The 16,653-nt window shown below is 38.3% G+C and overlaps 1 protein-coding gene across 1 annotated transcript in view; it reads right to left on the bottom strand.

The window, feature by feature from the left end:
- Positions 1-16,653, bottom strand: part of PARD3B (par-3 family cell polarity regulator beta) — a 966,908-nt gene that overhangs the window by 515,951 nt on the left and 434,304 nt on the right. The window contains exon 4 of the mRNA XM_090282860.1: positions 3,136-3,245. Coding sequence (XP_090138986.1) covers positions 3,136-3,245 — 110 coding nt within the window. The remainder of the gene's footprint in view (positions 1-3,135; positions 3,246-16,653) is intronic.

Raw genomic sequence — 16,653 nt, 5'->3', positions numbered from 1 at the left:
AACCTGTACCTGACAAATTCTTTTGGGGAACAGAATGAATGGTCAAGTTAGAAAAGCTGGGTAACTGCTGAGTCCTTCCAGGCCTTTTCCCAGAAAACTGTGTATCTTGCATTCCTAAATCCAACACACACACACGGAGCACCCTTCACGTACTTGACACTAGAGATAAAGAGATAAAAAAGGCACAATGCCTGTACATTGAACACTTAATGCTAAAAGTTTTCATGAAGACGATTTTACAATTGAAACAAGAAGAACGTGCCAGTATTCTGTAGCAGGTCAAGGACCAGACGCTGTTCTTCAAGTCTCAAGTCTACACTTCATCATTCACAGAAAGCACTGTGAGAAAAGGAGAGATTGTGTGTTTTTCTTTTTACTGTTTCCTTTTTACATGTGGACTTGGCCCATGTTTTATAACTTGCATATTATTAGGTAAGAGCATTTGGCACGTCAGCATTTCTTCCTGAATCAGAATTTGCATCTTTGTCAGTAACAATATATCTCTCGCCCCAAATATCCCAACTTAGAACTCATTGATACCAAATGTTGGTAAGGATATAGAATCATCAGAAAGATAGTAGTCCTCACTCCCTCTAGGAAAAGCAATACTGATGTCTTTTCAATTGGTCTAAACACAGAGCATAAGGGATAGAAACATGGAACTAATTGGTGGGTCGTCGTCAGCAGCCGTCCGTCTCGAGAGACGATGGTGTAGCTTCTTAAGAGTCTATCTGCACCGCCGAGAATGGCTGTGCAGTCCGACTCGGGAGTGACACGGTATCTGTCTCCTCCCGTGTTGAATCGACATCTTGCGATGACGCTGAAGCTACAGAGCCTGGGCAGGGTGATATGGAGGGTCTGCTGTTGCCCATGCAGCAGACCCCCCCTCTCTTCGCAGCTGAAGGGTCCAAGGGAAAGACGGAGTCAATACAGCTTGGCTTCAGGTGCGCCGCAGGAGTTGCCGGTGTTGACTACAACGTCAAACCGCCTTAGGGACTCCGGCTCCGGATTTTCTGTCGGGGTTTACTCCCTTAGCCTTTCCCCTGAAGAGGTATGCCGCAAGGCAGCGGAGGTTTTTTGGAGTCAGAGTTTTCCTTCTCTGAATTGGTGGGTAGTCTGCATGTAAATAATGTTAACACAATCAGATATATTCTCATTTTAGGGTACACTGACATTGTAAAAATAAGCAGTAAATTGTAGTTTTTCTCTTTTATATAATTATTATCCCATTTATATAGTTTTCCCCCCTTCCAATTAGTGTGTGTTAAACACATACATACAATCGCACACACACAAACGCACATAGCACATACTGCTTCTTTTTCTACTAATCCTTACAGTGGAACACACAAACCTAATTTTTATTAAATGATTTTCCATTACATATATTTCCTTTAAAGGATGGAGAGTAAGAAATATTACATTTAAGCTACTTTCAGGATACTTGCTTCCTTGTGCACAGAAAAATATAAGCCAAAATATTGCCACTAACCTATTAGTAACTATCCAATGATATGATATAGTGACTTCTACCTCAAACAGATTGATACAGGTTCTTGATAAGAATATTTTATATAAAAGTGGAAAAATCCATTTTGCTCATTCAGTATCAGCTGATTTCTCAAAAGAATCCTTTCAGGCTAGAAGGGATTGGTAGGAAATATTCAAAGTGATGAAAAGCAAGGACCTACAACCAAGATTACTCTATGCAGCCAAGCTTATTTAGAATTGAAGGACAGATAAAGAGCTTCCGAGATAAGAAAAAGCTAAAGGAGTACATCACCACCAAACCAGGATTATATGAAAGGTTAAAAGTCTTGTCTTGAAGAAGAAGATAAAAAATATGAACAATAAAATGGCAACAAATACATATCTATCTTCTAAAATTTCCCCTAAAAACAAAATAAACAAGGAGAGCACAAAGAGAATCATAGACAACAAGACCATTTTGATGGCTGCCAGGTGGGAAGAGGGTTCCGGGGATGGGCGAAAAAAGGTGACGGGATTAAGAAGTACACATTGGTAGTTACAAAATAGTCACAGGGATATAAAGTAGAGTATAGGCTACAGAGTAGCCAAAGAACACATATGCATGATCCATGGTCATGGGCAACATCATGGGGATTGGCTGAGGGAGTGGGGAGGCTGGGTGGAAGGAGGCAAAGGGGTAAACATTGGGACAACTGTAATAGCATAATCAATAAAATATAATTAAAAAAACATCCTTATATGCCTGTAAAATATTGCCTTTTCTTAAGGTGTTACAGACAATGAAACTTAAAATGGGGAAAAGCCTTGCTTCTAGGAAACCTTTTAATGTGGTTACATTACTGAGGTTCACTTACACAATGATATGTAGCCATTAACCAGAATCCAACTCTCAGGCCATTTCAAGGAATGAGCCACGATCACAACTTTTCAAAGCAACTCAGGATTTAGCAGAAAGATCCCACAGGCCCATATGGAAGGAGGACATTATCTCTTTAGGAAACTATTCTCCATTTAATCTGTCAGTTTATAAGTACCGCATATATCTGGTTATGGCACTTTTGGTATGTAATATTATTTTTCTTTAATTTCAACATAAAATTCTAGAAACCCAATACCGGTGCCACATATCCATTATATTGGTAATCTTGAAGCTGTATCACCATTCACCAGTTATGACTTCAAAAGCATTTCACTGACACACTGAGAATATATCAATTACATCCTTGGGCCTTATGAAGCAGGAGGGTGATGGAATTCAACAGTATAGCACACTGGTTAAGAGCACTGTGGAGCCAAACCACAAGCATTAAATTCTTGGCTCTGGAACTTTCTAGTTTTGACTTTAGACAAATTACCAAACAGTCCTCTGCCTCAATTTTATCATCAGTAAAATGGAGACAAAAAACATGTTGTTCCTTTGATGTGCAAGTTTAGATGATTTAAAACACTGCTAGGCACATAATCAGTGCTATATAAACAAAAGCTATTATTACAACTAATACTCGTTATAGCTCATACGAGCTATTATTATAACTAATATGTATTTTATCAAAAGGTCTCTGTCAACTTACTTAAGACCGAACATCTGTTTATGGGTAAGGCACTTTGGTATTTCATTAGAAATGCAAATAGCAAGATACCTACCGGAATAGCAGGTTTCAGACTCTGGCCACTGGGGTGTGAGACGCTTGGCTGGGCATCAGTGGGGGGGCCAGGCGCTGGGTCACTGCTCCTCCGCACCAGCAGTGGAGTGCCTGTAGGACAAAGTAAGAGGTGAGAGGTCAAGCGAACCCTGGGGGGAAGAGAGTGCATGGTATAATGCAATTTAATTAAAAAGGTTTACAACTGGCTTTTATGTAAAAAACATTCTATTTCTTAAGGATGCTTGTAAATTAATCCATTTAATGATCTTTTGTCATCTATTCACAGAACGCCTCATGGAAACAAAATCTTTCAACTCTCATCTTTCCCTACTTGCATTTCAAAACAAGTCATTGGATTTAAGCAAAAACTGGTAGGCAATACCCACACTGACAGTGTTCAGCCTAAAACTGACCTAGAAAATACATTTGAGTCCTAAAAAGAATAATTATTCAGCAGATGAGTAAAGAGGTTCACACAGTCAGTGCAATTTGCTATTCAGTAGAGCAGAAGTATAGTTACAACTGCCATTTGGGGCTTTCCAAATCTTTTGAATGATGATATATACAAAAATAATTTTCTTGCTGGGGTTATTGCCTTAGTGTCTACTTAAGTACACAAAGAGGTAGGTTTCATTCTCTTTTTTTTGTCTGCCAAAGAAGATAAAACTGACAAGGAAAAGGAGTTACTTCTAAAAATATATCCCGATTTCTTTTTAATTTATGAAAGCTTCCACTATTAAATATTTGAATCAGTTATTAAATTCTGAAAAAAAATCATACCATTAGAAAGTTCAAATGAAATTCAACCTTAGCAGAGCTGGCGGCCTAATATTCTGCTTGCAATTAGGCCTAAAATAATTTGCTTCATTCAAAATTGGCTTCTATTGAGGAAACTCTCAAAAACTCCATTTGTGGTTTAAAATTGTTGTCATATAAAAATTAAGTTTTTATTTGTGTGCTTTTGGGGAAAAAAAGTGGAAAACAGTAGAAAGGTGAGTTCCTATTAATTAATCAATATTCTGAAATTAATCCCCCAACTCTCTCAAACTACTGCAGTTTAAAATAACATATTGCATACTTCATTTTATATGGTACAGTTATAAAATGGTAAATCTATTTTAAATTATTTACAAATCTGATTTTTCTATGTGTTTCAACATTCTTATTCTGTGTATGAAACATAGAATTACCAATACTTTCATCCTTGTTCAGATAAAAGTTGCTTTTTAATAAAATTACTTATTTTATAATAAGAAATTATCATGCTACTTAGGATGAAACACTATACCAAAAGGTATTATAAATTCCAAGTTCACCTTCCATTATTTATTTTTTATTAATAGGCACTTCACTACATTATTCCCCATCCCCATCTCCATTTAAAAACTTTCTCAAGCAAGTGACAGCAATAGATGAATGGTTGGCAACTGTGCTTGAATGAAATAGTTAAGAACAGGAGGAACAGAAGTAATACAAAATACCATAAAATCTAAAGACAGTGGAGTCCCAGTCCTGCACCACTGTATTTCTCCCTCTTTCAGGTAAGCTGAAGACTAATTGCTTCTCACATGAAGTCCTTGAATTACTATGAACAAGTGAACAAGTCAGTCTAAGTGCAATATCCCCAGAAGTAACCCATTCTGTTTAAAATTAAGAAGAGAATGAGGCAAATTTCATGAAACCCTGGTTTGTTTTCAGACCCATACACTGCATGTCAAATTGGAGAAAAACAAATAAATAAAATATAACAGATAAGCAAAAAGCAAGTAAAACCACCATGATACACCAAGGTCAATAGAGACACAGTAATGAAAGTGTGAGGGAATGACAGTTTTAGTTACACTGCTTTTTCAGCTCAGTCATATACATATATATGAATAGATGTAGAATACGTGTGTGAAAAAAAGACCTGTTATTTTTCTTGTATGATAAATATATTTTTCTTAAAGAATCCATGGTAGTTTTCCTTCAACTTTAAGGACACAACTGTGACTCCTCACTTATTGTTATTTAAGACATAATATTTGATCAATATGCCATAATATTATAGTGCATCTCCAAGAAGATGACACTTCAGTTTTGTACCAGTGTACCAACTATTGGGAATAAACACAAAAAGCAAACTGTAAGATGGCTAGATCTCTCTCAAACATACTGACAACTCATTAGGAATAAGTTTTGTTCCTCTCTATTTTTTCTGTATTCCACACTTTGTCTCCTGTAGTGTCACTTTTTTATTTTTCTTAATGTATTAATAACAAATACAAATCATTTTATATTAGAATGAATAATGAGCACCTTTAAGTATGAACTACTATCTCAGACTTTTGAATAACCCTTCCTCTGGCTAGCTGTCAGGGACAGACGGAGTTCCTGCCTTAAAGACAATCTTAAAGACAAAGAAAGGAATGTCCTAGTGTATAACAGAAGCCAAAGAATTAAAAGTACTGATGATGATTTGGGCAAATCCTTGGATATATGTAATAGAGTAAAAGCCATACCTCACAAGCAAGCCTAACAAAAATGAGAAGGAAAAAACTAGCCTGGTGTTATGAACCTCCCAGGTTGGGGGAGTAAATAAAACATAACCTCTGCATGGAAGGAGCTGGTAACCTAACAGTGAGATTGGAAAACTAACACTAAGAACTACCGTGTGTTGGTATAATGGAGAGGACCACGGGTTTGGGGGTCAAATAGACTGAGTTTCACCTTTCCTGGCTCTTGGACATTGAACTGCTCAGTGACTCGCTCTCATCATTTAAAACCTGGCAATGACAACACACCACAGAATTGACGGGAGGCGGAAGTAAAATAAGGCATGTGTGACACTGTCTAGTACGTGATTTTCATGCAGGAAATCTCCCTTCCTTCCATGAACAGGAGATGAGGTCACTTGCTATTGTTGTAAACAGTGTTATCTACTCAAAAAGCAGAACTTCAGAAAGTTAAGTTAATTTTCATGGAATAATACATAAATTAAAATAGTAAAACATAATCCTTTGCTTAAGCAGGTATAGCCTTATCATAGAAATCAAAGCTTTTAAGAGAAAAAATGATTTAAAAAACAGGATGTTCAATGGTATTTTTCAGCTAATTGAGAAAAGACTCTTAGTTTTTAGAGGCAAAAGCCCTCAGTGCAGCTCAAGAGAATAGCAATGCTACTTAAAATCATAGTTTAAAAGCCAATGGCTGTAAAACCCAAATAAAATAAGACATTGTTATGCTTTTTAAAGCACAAAGCCTTATACAAACAACTGCATTATATTTTTCCACACAGTTAAATGTCTGAAGGCTCATGATGCATCTAGAACTCCACCAAGGTGGGTGATATTAAGATGAGTAGTCATGGTGCTTCCTCCAGGTTATCTTTTAGAGAAGGAGATGTGAGGACAAAGAACATCTTAGGACACAGAATGATGGGTACCAGTGCAGAGTTCTGGGAGGCTGATGTATGGATCATTGAACCCACACCAATTAACACACACACTGTAGACTAGATCTAGTCCCATTTCATTTATCCAGGTGCACAGAAACTTAATGAAAGCCAAAGATATAGCCAAAGAGAAGCTGTATCCTTTCAAGCACAAAAGTTCCTGACCTGGTGTCTAGCTGCTGGTGACTCTGTCCTTGCATGGAGCACTGCCCATGTGTATTTGGAAGTTACATCACACTCAGGAAAAATTTACTCACACTCTCGCCGTTCTTCCCTTTAAGCAGATGGCTAGGTTCACCTGGTTCGCCCAGGCCTTGGGCCAACTAGCATTGGACTCTGATCCCAGGTGTCTATGAATGATGACACATCTTCCAATTCTCAAGCAATCACCGTTTTAATGATAGTAAAACTAGAACTAAAAGGGGTACAGTTACTTATCTAATGTCCCCAGTAAATGGAACTAAGGGAGTCATGGAAAGATCACCTAATCCATTTTGCGGAAAAGAATTTTGAAAGAGACAGCAACAGTTAAAAGGCTCATACTGTACATCAATGAATCACATAAGATATAAAGGCCAATACAAACTTAAGTTAGCTATACAAATACAAGGTTCTGTCTCTTCACTATAATATCACACATACGCATGTGCCTCAACTGATTATTTTCACATTTAGAGGATGTGTTTGGGGTGGAGTTGGCTTAAATGACAGTTGATACGCTATACATAAAATACTATATTGGGCGTTTTGAAGGCTGTCTCAGAAAGACAGGCAGCTATACAGACTGAAACCAAGGTGCAGCAGAATCATCCAGGTGATGCTGCAGTGGGCTGACGAGACATCCGTAGGAAGGGGCCTTAAGCCCAGAGAGGCTGGAAAAGCAATGGGAAGGAAAAGAATGGGGACCCCGCAGTCACAGGCAGAGATGCAAAAATAAACTAGAGGAAAACATGGGAGAAAGTAGCATTAACGACACATACAATGCAAATGGAGTCAACGTGAAAACTGTACAAAGGAGTAAATCCTGGTCGTTTTAGAGTTTCAACTTTCCTTTGCTCTAAAGAATTACTTCTGTGCTGCTGAATTATCAAATCACCAAAACACTTATTTGAAGAAAGAAAACATACTCTCCTTCCAATTCGACTGACACTGCTATTTAGCATAACAAGATAAATATGAATGGGGGAAATGCTACTGAAATACATCTAAATTGGTAACTATTGATAATGAAATGAATTACAAATGGTTAAATGTTTTATAAACTTAAAAAGAGATAAACAGGAAAATATATATTTACCAGATAATCAATAGTCATAGCATATTAATAATATCAATAATATACATAGCTGCATTTTGGTTTCATAGAATACATTTCTTTAATAGACTCTAACTAGTCAGCACCTACAAAAATGCCTTTGTCTTGTACTTCAATACTGTGCAATGAATTTGACATTGAATGAATATGACAGTAAAATATAGATATGTCTTCCAGAGATATGGTGCCTTCTACAGGCAGCTCTGGAGGTGAGTAACCTCTAGGAAGCTCCTCTACCTGAGTCCAGCCTCCCATCAGCTACATAAATGTGCTGGATAAGCTACACCGAAGTCCCATTCCAGATCTACAAGGAGATAGTTCTCTGCTTCATATAACTAATAAGGAAACTGAGGTCCAGAGAATTAAGCTTCTAAGTCTTTTGGACTTGATTTCTACTCCAGTTTTATCCACTTGACCTTCTACTGAGGGGTCACCTTCTCTATGTGGGTAGATGCGTGGAAGTAAGAGGAATATCTCTTTAATGCAGTAGCAATTCTTTCCATCTGAAGAGGTCAGCAGAAAGAAAGACTTGAATAGAAGGATACAGATAAAAGGAAAGGGTGATGGAAACTGAGTAGCAAAAGGGAAACATTAAGCAATAGCCACACGGGCGTATCTGGCAGGACGCTGGACCCGCTAGTCAAGGCACAATAGCACCTTTCCTGTATGCATGGTCTCTCTTACAGATGAGTTACATAGCACGACAGTAGTCTTTTCCTATGAGTCCTATCAATGAAAAAAACATGAATGGAAGGGCACATCATTTGTTTTTGGGCACATTCAGGTTTTCTTTTTTGCATGGATTTTATGGGTTTCTGATAGGGCTTTTCAAATAATGCCTAACAAGCTCTACTGCACTGAAATCTGGAGACCCATTTTAAAAAATTGGTAATGATATCAATAGCAGCACGATTTATGGCAAAGCACCAAGAGGAGATCACTTTCACTGCAGGAGTGGCCGGCCGGGTTTGCGCCTGGCATCTGATGAGGGCAGCAGCTGTGACATGCTTTCAGGCTCCCTGATGAAGAAACCACACAAGAGAAACCAAGGCAAATTGGAGCAGAATTTTAGCTGTCCAAACACTTTAGTCTTAAATATCACTCCATTAGGAAAATGACTCCCAGTATTGCTATAAAAGGAGCAAAGAAGTTCCAGTTGATGAACAGTATCATTTTTCTTTCATTTTATTGCAAAAACCATTCCAGTTCAAAATAGGCCAATGAATAGCCACTACCTACACAATAGGTATGAGTGAGCACATGCATGATAAAGTACCTTCTAGCATTTGTAAAGCTGCTTAAATTGGAGCGCTACTGCTATAAAAACCAGTGCTGGGGGGGTTAACTGACTTGTATTGGGAATCCTACTTTTTTCTGAAGACGGTTATGGCTTCAACTTGAAGTATATTGTTGCCACATTCCTGGGGGCACATGCTTTCCTTCTGTTGAAGTTTTCACATTTTACACAGTTGATATATACAGCTCTAGAATTTTCTATATTGTGTAAAATACTTCACCGTATCAGCTTACGCATGTTATTTTTAGTCAGTTTATGCTATGTGTCAGACATGAACTAGGTCCTAAGTTGTTATGTTAAGAATGATGATAAGCAGTAAAGGGACAAAACGCACTGTAGGTGTTTGAGCAATGCTGACAGGAGGAATTCAGAAGTGGTCATTTTTGGTTAAAGTAAAACTCAAAAGATTAAAAGAAAACCCAGCCGACAATGACAGTACAGAGGAGGTTCAGGATGAGCAAAGGCATACACCCTGGAAAAGGTACAGAACATTAACAAGCACATTTAAAGACCCCTGAATTAACAAAGCCAAATAAAGGTTTTGAGTCAGAGAGGTGAAAGGAAGAAGTATGACATGTGCACCTCAACCTCCATCTTCTCACTCTGGTATTGAAGGAACTCACTGCTTTCCCCCAACCTACCTCTCTGATTACAACTTACTGCACGCTTTGCCAGGTGGTACATGTCAAACAGGACCACCTGCCATTGCCTAAACATGCCCTGCAGACTCTGACCTCACAGCGCACGCTAGTTCTGCCCTCTCATTCTTTCATACTACAATCAGTTCTAATCCCATTTAGTCTTCAAGTTCATAAACAATTCAAAGGAATACCCAGACACATGAAGATATATTGTGGTGCTAATGAAAGGTAACGTCAGGGCCTTCGTTGGCATGGGTGCCTTACAAGATCCTGAGCAACACGATCACATAAGTAAAATGGCTTAACTGCAATAGATGAATACCATCTCTTTCAGCCCTAATGTCCCCTCCATCACACTCTGCCTCCCACTGGGAGAACATACGGTGGCCAAAAGCATTTTTGGGATTCAGTTAAGGAGGAATTGAGTTGGGGATATACTTCATTTAAATACAGTGGACTATACTTCTGTGGTTCCCAGATACTGCTATGTATAGTTAATGCCAGTCACCCTGCTGGAGAATATAGATACATCCCTATTACCCACTGTGCTGCTTCACCTAGCCTCATGACACAATGGGGCCAGGTGACATAATAAAATGACTGCTCTTTTGCACCAGCAGAAGGGTGTGGGTATTGGAAGATAATATTTGAAATGTATAAAGCTAGAAGCTAGTCTATAGAAAATTATTTTACTCACCTGATGTATAAAACTGTATATATTCCAGTATTCAGATAATTCGGTTCTAACTAATACCCTGTCAAACAGAAAGTTCTCTCCTATATAGAATGAACTTGGAAATGCAGCATAGAATTAAAATTTCTGTGCTAGTAAGACACAAACTTGTAGCAGTTTCACAGATTACAAGCCTGTATATGTGAAGTCCCATGTTTACACATCCAATAATTTAAACAAAAACATTTTGATTAACCATGCTAGAGCAGAAATCAAGTTATCCATTTACTCAATGTTCAAAAACTATTGTTACATATGAAGTTTTATTAAAGAACATGCAGTCAAAAATTGTAGTGAAAAGTGTAAAAGAACTATTTTTAAGCATTAATTAATATGTAATCAAGTAATGCATCATTAATAAACTATTGTTTTTAATATTTTCTGACATCCCTAGAATATTAGCTTTATTAAGTTTATAAGTTGCTGTGATCTCTTTTCTCATTCTAAATATTAATTTTTATGTTTTTTTTAAAAATTTAAATTGTATGTTCCTTTTCTTAAATAGTAATCCCTAAATTATCTGAGGCAGTCTTCCAGACACTCTAGATAGACTGTCATATAATACCCAAAGGTTCTGATCTTGTAGAGCTTATACATAGCTGGAGGAAGACAGATAATAACCAAGAACACAGTAAGTGTGGGCATTTCAGACAGAGACGAAGCAAGTTCTTCAACAGGAACATGCGAGAGAGTGACGGGAGTGAGGGAGTGAGGTGGGTAACACTACATTGTAAGCTCTTTGATAGCAAGCAGCTCATCTCAGTGAATCAGTGCGAGGCCCTAGCAGATGGGGTACTTCATAGGCGCATACTGAGTTGAACTAAAGAGAGTGAGAGGATCAAAGATCAACCTCTACATTCAGAAATCTTTGGAATTTGAAGTGCCCCAGACAAGGACATTCTTTCCCCCATTAAAGGTGTCTATGCCTCCAATATGTAAATAAATTGCTACTGTCAGGTTTGTTTCCCTTCACCTAACACTTTTTTCCTTCAGCATCAACATTTATTTTAAAACAAACACCATTCACACTAATGCAGCATATGTTATCACCCTTGTGACTTAATGATAAATGAGCATGTAAGTGACATCAACATCAGTGCTAAACAATTCCAGGAGAGGCTCTGAAATATTGACTAGGATCTTGTCAATTACTGTGGTTTATGGAGCAATCTATTGCCCGGTCAGTTGATCTTTCAGTTTTCTATAGTTTACGATCTTACAACCTAGATATTTATAAGGTTAATCTATAGTCATTAGATTTATGGCAACCCATGGAATAATTGGAAAAATACCAGTTTACTTCTTGTCTTTCAAAAGAACGGACTTTTACACAGAATTTTGAAATTCAGAAGATATATCAATTGGTAAATAAGTATAAAATTATGACTAAGGTATTTATGGAAGGCAGATAGGCTCATGGTCTTAGAGGTTAGAGACGGACATTCATTCATGGACACCGATAAGATCTGCTCGACGAGAAAGTAGGCATAAGCCCGGTGACACGAGGCAAAGGCGATTGAAGACTAAGGAAATCTGGTTAGAAGAACATTACTAGAAGGTCTTATAATGAGAGAGTTTTAAGATAATCTAATTCAAATAGCACTGAGGTTTCCAAAGAGGGATGCTCTGTAGTGTTTTTGGAAAGACATTTGTACCTAAAATATATATAAAAATGTTGAATAAAAGAATAAGTGAAGGTAATTCCAATGGTTTCTTTAGTAATTCCTTTATAAAAAGCATAAAATGAATCCTAATAGTGTCCAGTGAGGGAGGTTTTGACTTGGGAGGTTTGTTAGATTCAGCATGGAGCTCATATGGAATGGTTCGTTAGGGCAGTGATTTTGGTTTAAGGACTTATGAAACTTCTGTTTTCTCCTAAATTTTGGCCACTGCTACCATTGAGTTGAGATCAGCCTCTGAAAGAACACTTCACTATCTCTTCTATCTCTTTGCAAGATGAGAAAGGGAGCAACCAGCAATGTCCTCAGGCCATTCAGCTACAGTTGCAAACAATTACTGACAACATCAAAGTACTAAATTCAAATCACCAAGTCCTTCATGATAGATGAGAAACATCCACAAGTCAATTTAAGGCATCCTGGGCACAAATCTCTATGATTTATCAGCTGCATTTGAAACCTTTGATCATTACATTTTATTGGACTGTTCAAAGTCCCTGGTGGGACTGGAAGAAGCGCTGCATTATGCAGCCACTGTTATCTCTTAGGAACACTCAGAAAATGGTTTTATGCCAGCAATTCCCAACCAGTGTGCCGTGACACACTGGTGTGCCCCAAGAATTTAAAAAATATGTAACATCTGAGTATTTAGGCAGTGATTTTGGTCTGTCAAATGAAAAAAAAAAATGACAGCAGCCAACACAACAACAACCATCTAGTGTGAATGAATCAGAATTATACCTATTTTTTGCCAGATCGGCAAAAATACATTTTTTGGTGTGCCATAGAATCTTAGTAATGAGTTAATGTGATGAAAAAGGTTGAATATTGCCAAGAGTCAATCAAATGAGGCTCCATCCAGAAGACACAGAAACTGGGCTTCCCTGGCAGGGAACGTGTCTAATAAAATTGCCAGTGGAAAATTTGACTCTGTCTTGTCCTGCTCTGCATGAAGACTTCCCTAACATTTGTAACTCTAGCTAGAGACCTCATCTGTCAACCCACAGCTACTCCTGGAACCCAGGGATCAGCACTGAACTCGGGCACCTTTTACCTTTGCATCTGGTAGGCAAGAGTCATATTTAATCCATGATGTGGAACTGGCCCCAGATGTCCAAGCCTTTGTGACCTCACATTAGATAAGTGAAATCTAATCCACCCTGAAAGTACCCTGGAAGACCACCCAGGTATTTCATAAGGCTGCTGTCTTGCTACTCAATATGTCCATGACACAAGCCAGAGCACATTACACCAGTAGACTAATTCACCCGGTGGCAGGGTGAGGCCACGATCCACAGACCATTATTGACTTTGCTGTGTAACTCCTGGCAGCAGACTCAATGTGTATCAACATCCAAAGGTCTCAGGGACAATACTGTACTGTGTTTCTATGATTCTTCAAGAGAAGAGGCAAACCGCTCTTGGTAACAGCATTAAAGCTCTAACTTGCAAAGGAAAAGACATTCAGATATAGAAAGCTTGTTTGTGCTAAATATGGGGACTATAGAGTTTGGTTTATATTTATAGTATTTCGTACAAAATGATTTTTGAGAATCACAGGAATGATTGGGTTTTAATCAATTTAAATAAAATAAGTCAACGACTGGAAACCCATCACCATTTTAAGGGACTGAACAAGTAAGTTTATATCACTATTCTCCCCACAGGTCCTAGGAACAAACAAAATTATACCAGAATAAGATATGTGTATTAACTTGAAAGTGATATGTGTTTTATTTAGCTTATGTCACAGGCCCATTATACTCATAAGAGCTGCATTACACTAGGTTGGTATTTATTATACCGGAATAGCAGGAGTAGACGATATTGATGAGAAGTTACAGACTAACAAATTGAAGCACAATCTACTAAGATAAGTGAAAAACTGATAACCCAATTTAACAACACAGACCTACCACCTATGAAAAACATTAAATTGCAGGTGCTGATAAGAGGCCAGTATCTAAGTCAGCCAGTATTTGAACCTGTCAAATGGTTCCTGTGACAAGCCTCCTGTCATTTGAGATGAAGGATCACAATCTCATCTTCAGGTCTTCTCAGGGCAAGCAAACCAATACACAGTGCTGTTTTTTAAAAAAAGAGATTGACAGAGAAAAAGGAGGAGTTTCCCTTATAAGGTATAAATGAACCATTCAGATGCTATCACAGTTGTCTTTGTACAAAGCTTGTCTAGGTCACCTCACATGACGCTATCTAGCCAGATGGAAAACACATGAATGCACACACACAGCTGCTTCTACAGATGACATACTTGGGCCTCAAAACAAAACAGGTCAACTGCTCAGGTGTGTAGTGACATTGCTAAATTATTTAATTTGTTCCTTTCAGGTACACACAGCTACCTGGGATGCATGAGGGGTATCTTCCTAGCTTGCATCACTCTTTGGTCATGTTCTTGAAGTTTACCCAATATTTTCACAAAAGATGTTTGATACTCCTTGTCTATAGCCCCTCATAATTGTCTTTTATTTAAAAAGAAGATTTTATTTATTTTTAGAGAGAGGGGAAGGGAGGGAGAAAGAGAGGGAGAGAAACATCGATGAAAGAGAAACAGATCAGTTGCCTCTCACACACCCCCTACTGGGGACCAAACCTGCAACCCGGATATGTGCCCTGACCAGGAATTGAACCAGTGACCTTTTGCTTTGCAGGACAACAGCCAACCAACTGAGCCACATCAGTCAAGGCAGCCTCTGGTCATTTTCAAATATAAGTGGTCTTCAAAGAGAAAAACCAGCAATTTCACACTAGACTTATAGGCCATAATAAAAGACTTACTACCCAGCAAATACTAGATTTTTAGCAAAGCATATGAGAGTGCTTTGTAGCAAAGGGTGAGAAAACATGCTCTCCCTTTGGATGGGAGGAGCAGCAAAATCACAATAGGAAGGGTCAGTCAAGCAAAGATGGGAGGAACCCGTGGGCTTGAAGCAATCTACCACAGCTTCTACTCCTAGATACTAACTTCATAAGCCCTGCTGTTTAAAATACAGATTTCATAAACCCTTATGTTTAGAATGAATTTTGTTTCCTATCTAAAACAAACATATGGTATCAAACAGTCTTTTAATGCTCAGATTTAAATTAGTCTTAAAGAGATAAAAGAACTGAAATAGTTCTGCTATTTGAGTATGCTTAACGACAGCAATATTTATATAAACATATTGGCAGAGGAAATGTTAAGTTCCCTGTATCTATGTGGGCCCACGGCTTCATGTTAGAAGCAACACATTTATGTAAAACATTTGCATGCGGTATATAAACATGGTGGACTGAATGACGAGTAGACCTGCTACCAACAACTCTTCAGCATTCAAACAATTTAATTCTAATTCACGAAGGTGCCCCAGGACACAACCTAAGTGTTTGTCTGTGATTGATTGTTTCTTTCTTAGATGAATGTTCACTGCTAGTGTTGTGCTAATATTCAACAAGTAGCCACAGTGTGCCCAGGAATCTGGGTGCCAGGTAGAGTTTATGAGGCTCTTCTTGAAGTTCACCTCAGGAGAATTTCTGGATCCTTAAAAACAGGATTTTCTCATTCTGTGGGTTGCCATGCATTCATGAGTCTTGAAATCAATTTAAGAGGCCATGATCATCATTCTATATCATGAATGATACAGGGGATTTCAAACTCTGTTACACATGGTAAAGATATGCTTTGTTTTACAGAATAGTGAGATACATATGTGTGTGCTGGGTTGCAACGTAAAATGCATTTTGTTGCTTTGAGTCATGGCCAAAGTGTTTGGGGGAAAAAAAACTCTAAATCTGCCTTAACTGGAGGATGTTAAATAGCAGGTTTGGGAAGTCTCTGGGGGTTACAAACTCTTTAAGGAAACACATCTAGCCTAGGAGTGAGTCTGATAATCTACTTCCAGAGCCCTTCTGTTTTTAGAGCTTTATGTCCTGTTTAACATTATGCTGCTCAGGCATTTACTGGAAACTTGTTAAGTGCTAGAAACTGCACTAAGTCCTGGGGAAACAAAGATAAATATGACATGGTCCTTGACCCCCAAAGAGCTCTGAAGAGCCTGACACAATAATGCATAAGTCCATTTCACTAAAGATATCCAAGAGGGAGAACTATAATTGTAGCTGTTGGAGAGGGCTCACAGGATACTTGATGTCTCAGTGGGTATTCATATATTCATTCATCCATCCATTCATCCACCCACGGACACACAGCCACCTCCTACTTTGTTCAAGACACAGAGGCAGGAGTGTGGGAAACTTAGATGAACAAGTGAAGGGGACTACCTTAGAAAGGCTCCCAGCCAATAAGAGAAAAAGGCAGGATGAAGCAGGAAAAGCAACAGAAGTGGCAGGGACCAGGCAAGGAGACGCCACAGCATGGGACAGAGGGATCACCTCCGCTGCACAGAGGGCCTCCTGCAGGA

The sequence above is a fragment of the Furipterus horrens genome, unplaced genomic scaffold (assembly GCF_987537825.1).
Source record: "Furipterus horrens unplaced genomic scaffold, mFurHor1.1.pri manual_scaffold_1, whole genome shotgun sequence".
NCBI classification, from domain to species: domain Eukaryota; kingdom Metazoa; phylum Chordata; class Mammalia; order Chiroptera; family Furipteridae; genus Furipterus; species Furipterus horrens.
The sequence above is the reverse complement of the archived record's forward strand: the minus strand, read 5'-3'. Positions and strand labels throughout refer to the sequence as shown.